Source organism: Arachis ipaensis, chromosome B03, assembly GCF_000816755.2.
Source record: "Arachis ipaensis cultivar K30076 chromosome B03, Araip1.1, whole genome shotgun sequence".
NCBI lineage: Eukaryota > Viridiplantae > Streptophyta > Magnoliopsida > Fabales > Fabaceae > Arachis > Arachis ipaensis.
The window spans coordinates 7,422,632-7,426,391 of NC_029787.2; the positions used below are offsets into that span (position 1 = coordinate 7,422,632).

The following is a 3,760-nucleotide window of genomic DNA, read 5'->3' on the forward strand; positions in this document are numbered from 1 at the left end:
ATACTCCTAGTTAACGATTTATTTTTAAAGGTTATTAAATAAATTAATATTAATTAGATTAAAGTTAAAAAATTAAGCTTATTTACATAAAAAATGCTTCACTCTATTTTTTTTTTCGGCGCTCCTCTTAACAAATATACAAAACAGAAATGGTGATAGCAGGAAATAATATTTTTCCTACGAATTAAATTAGATTAAAGATGATATAAGAGTGTACAATTTCAGGTTCCAAAGAAGTTGATTGAAGGAGAAGAGCCAATGTGGGACAACATATATTTAACAAGAACAAGTCCTGTGTCAATGCACAAAGCATATTTGGAGCAATTCCAGAAGAATTGGTACCAAGTGGTGGCATGCTTTTGACATTCATTGGAAGACAAGAAGATACTTCGGAAATGAGAACTTGTTGCGAGCTAATGGACATGTCACTCAAGGACTTGCTCTGATACCACAAGTTTATTTTGTGAGAAAATCAATTGTATTCTCTCTAGCTATTTTAACGTATATATACACATATATAGAAAAAATGTTTACTATTTTAGGCCCTATCGTTTAGCTACTAACCCTACAATTTAGTATTTTAATTTATAGCTTTCATATTTAAAAAAAGAGATCTCTAAAAATAAGTTATAGAATTTCTATAATTAAGCATAAGAAATCTCAACACTCCCCCTCAAGTTGGTGCATAGATATCACATATGCCCAACTTGCTTAAGAATTTTGAAAAAACTTGACTTGAAACTGCTTTTGTGAGGATATCTGCCAATTGATCTTCTGATCGAATCTTAGGTAACTCTAGAATCTTCGCATCTAGTTTCTCCTTAATGAAAAATCTATCTACTTCCACATGCTTCAAACGATTATGTTGGATCGAATTATGAGCAATATCACATGCAGCCTTGTTGTCACAATACAATTGAATTGGTTGCTTGGGGGAAAAATCCAAATCCATCAAGAAGAGTCATAGCCATAGTATTTCGCATAGTCCAAGTGCCATTCCTCTAAATTCAGCCTCTGCACTTGAACGTGTTACAATATTCTGCTTCTTGCTTCTCTAGGAAACAAGATTACCTCCTACAAAGGTGAAATAACCAAAAGTTGAACATTGTTCATTTATTGTCCCAACCCAATCAACATCTGTATATGCATCCATATTTTGACAATCTACATTTTTAGTGAACAAGATTCCTTTTCCTGGAGAAGATTTCAGATATCTCAGAATACGTACCACTGCATTCATATGTTGTTATCCAGGATTATGCATAAACTGGCTCACAACACTCAATGCATATGCAAGATCTGGCCTTGTGTGTGCCAAGTACATTAACCTTCCAACCAATCTCTGGTATCGCCCTTTATCGACTGGCACTTGATTTGATTCAACTGATAACTTCAATCCTTCTTCCATTGGTGTATCAGCTGGCTGACAGGCTGACATGCCAGTTTCTTGTAACAAGTCTAAAGTATATTTTCTTTGAGATAGAAAAATATCTTTGATGGATCTAGACACTTCGATTCCAAGGAAGAATTTTAAAGGGTTGAGACCTTTCATTTCAAATTCTTTAAACAAGTAACTTTGTAATGCCTTTCTTTCTTCAGGATCATCTCCCATTACCACCATGTCATCTACGTAAACAATAAGTGCAGTTATCTTACCATGTTGTTTCTTCAAGAACAAAGTATGATCTGTATTGCTTTGATTGTAGTTGAAAGCCTTCATGAATTTGGTGAATCTTCCAACCCATGTCCTTGGAGATTGCTTAATCCCATACAACGATTTTTTTAATCTGCACATCTTTTGAGTGTGTTTTTCTAGTATCATGCATCCTGGTGGAAGGTCCATGTAGACTTCTTCAGACAACTCTCCATGTAGAAAGACATTCTTCACATCAAACTGTTGTAATGGCCAGTTCAAATTTGAAGCTAAAGACAACAAGACTCGAATTGTGTTGATTTTGGCTACAGGTGCAAATGTTTCTGTATAATCAATTCCATAGACCTGAGTGTGCCCTTTAATAACTAGTCTTGCTTTAAAGCGTTCGACTGTACCATTAGCAGTAGAGACAAATTTTTGTGAGAAAGGTTTAAGGGATGAAACCTGTCTAGAATCAAAGGTCATGTGATCCGAAGCACCAGAGTCAATTATCCATGTACTATTAGAAACAGGTGCGCAAATATTTAAAACTTTACCTCCATTACCTGCTGTTGCTACCAAAGCTGGGCCTTTTTCCTCAATATCTTGATCTACCTTTGATTCTACAACTGTAGAAGTGGAGTTCTTGTGTGAATTCTTCTTTCGTGGATCACGATTATGATCCCACTAGTCCGGATATCCCACAAGTTCAAAACAGTGACTTTTGGTATGGCCAGATTGATCACAATGGGCGCATCTATAAGTGGATTTGTTAGCACTATCAGTAGATTTAAAATGATTGGAGCCTGTTCGATCTTGCTGATTGGGATTGGATTTGTGTTGAGTGGATCGGCTCCGGCTAACAAGGGCTGAAGCTTCAGGCTTCTCAGGTTCTCCTTTCATTGTTGCAAGCCACACAAACTCACGACGAACCAGTGAGTAGCATTCTTCTAAATCAGGGATTGGATCTTTTCTCAAAATATCACCACGAATCTGATCGAACTCACAATCCAAACCAACAAGAAAGATATGCACCCTCTGTCTCTCAATGGATTTGCGATACAGTTCTACATCTTTCTCAGATTCCATACTCACCTTATTGTGATGATCCAACTCACCAAAAATTTCAATTAATTCACCATAATAGATAGAAAGTGTTCTGCCATCTTGTTTGGCAGAAAAAGCCCTCTGATTCAAGGTGAAAACTTGCAGTTCATCAGCCCATTATAGAAAGCTTTTTATAAAGCCTTCCAAATTTCACGAGCAGTAGGAAGACGAATATATCGCTTCATGATTTCCGGAGACATGGACATCAATAGCCATCTCTTAACTTTTTGGTTGTCTGTGTACCACTTGTCGTAACTTGCATCTTTTTCAGTCGGTGGTGCTGTTTTACCACGAATAAAGGAGAGTTTCTCCTTCTCAGCAATATGCATCTCCATCATCTAGTATCAAACATCATAGTTCGTTTCATTGAGGACAATTCTAGCATTGAAAGATGAATTTTCAGATTGAATAATGATAGGAGCAGTCTTAGTGCCAGAGGGTTCAGAGGGGTCAGACTCTGACTTGTCCATTGTACTAGACGTAACCTGGGCTCTGGTACCAAGTTTATTTTGTAAGAAGAAAATCAATTGTATTCTCTCTAACTATTTCAACGTATATGTACACATATATAGAAAAAATGTTTACTATTCTAGGCCTTATCGTTTAGCTACTGACCCTATAATTTAGTATCCTAATTTATAGCTTCCATATTTACAAAAAGAGATCCCTAAAAATAAGTTACAGAATTCCTATAATTAAGTATAAGAAATCTCAACAGTAGGTACACATTATACACACTTTTACATAATTTTAAATATAATAATTAATAAAATAATGAATAAAAGTATTTCTGTATTATAATTATCCAATTATAAATAGGTGGACTTTAGATGGTCGATGCTACAATAGTTATATATGTGTTGTTAAAATTAAAATTATATTTTTTATGTATTTTAGTAAATATTTTTTTAGTAATATTTTTTAAAAGTATTGTTAAATAATAAAAAATTATTATTCTAATTTTAATAATATTTTTAAAAAAATATATTATAGATATTATAATTATCATAGCATAAACAT

At 34.3% G+C, this 3,760-nt stretch overlaps 1 protein-coding gene across 1 annotated transcript in view; it reads left to right on the forward strand.

The window, feature by feature from the left end:
• LOC107632284 (benzoate carboxyl methyltransferase-like) overlaps positions 1 to 536 on the forward strand; it is a 4,762-nt gene extending 4,226 nt beyond the window's left edge. Inside the window, exon 5 of the mRNA XM_021117970.1 lies at positions 226 to 536. Coding sequence (XP_020973629.1) covers positions 226 to 363 — 138 coding nt within the window. The 3' untranslated portion in view covers positions 364 to 536. The remainder of the gene's footprint in view (positions 1 to 225) is intronic.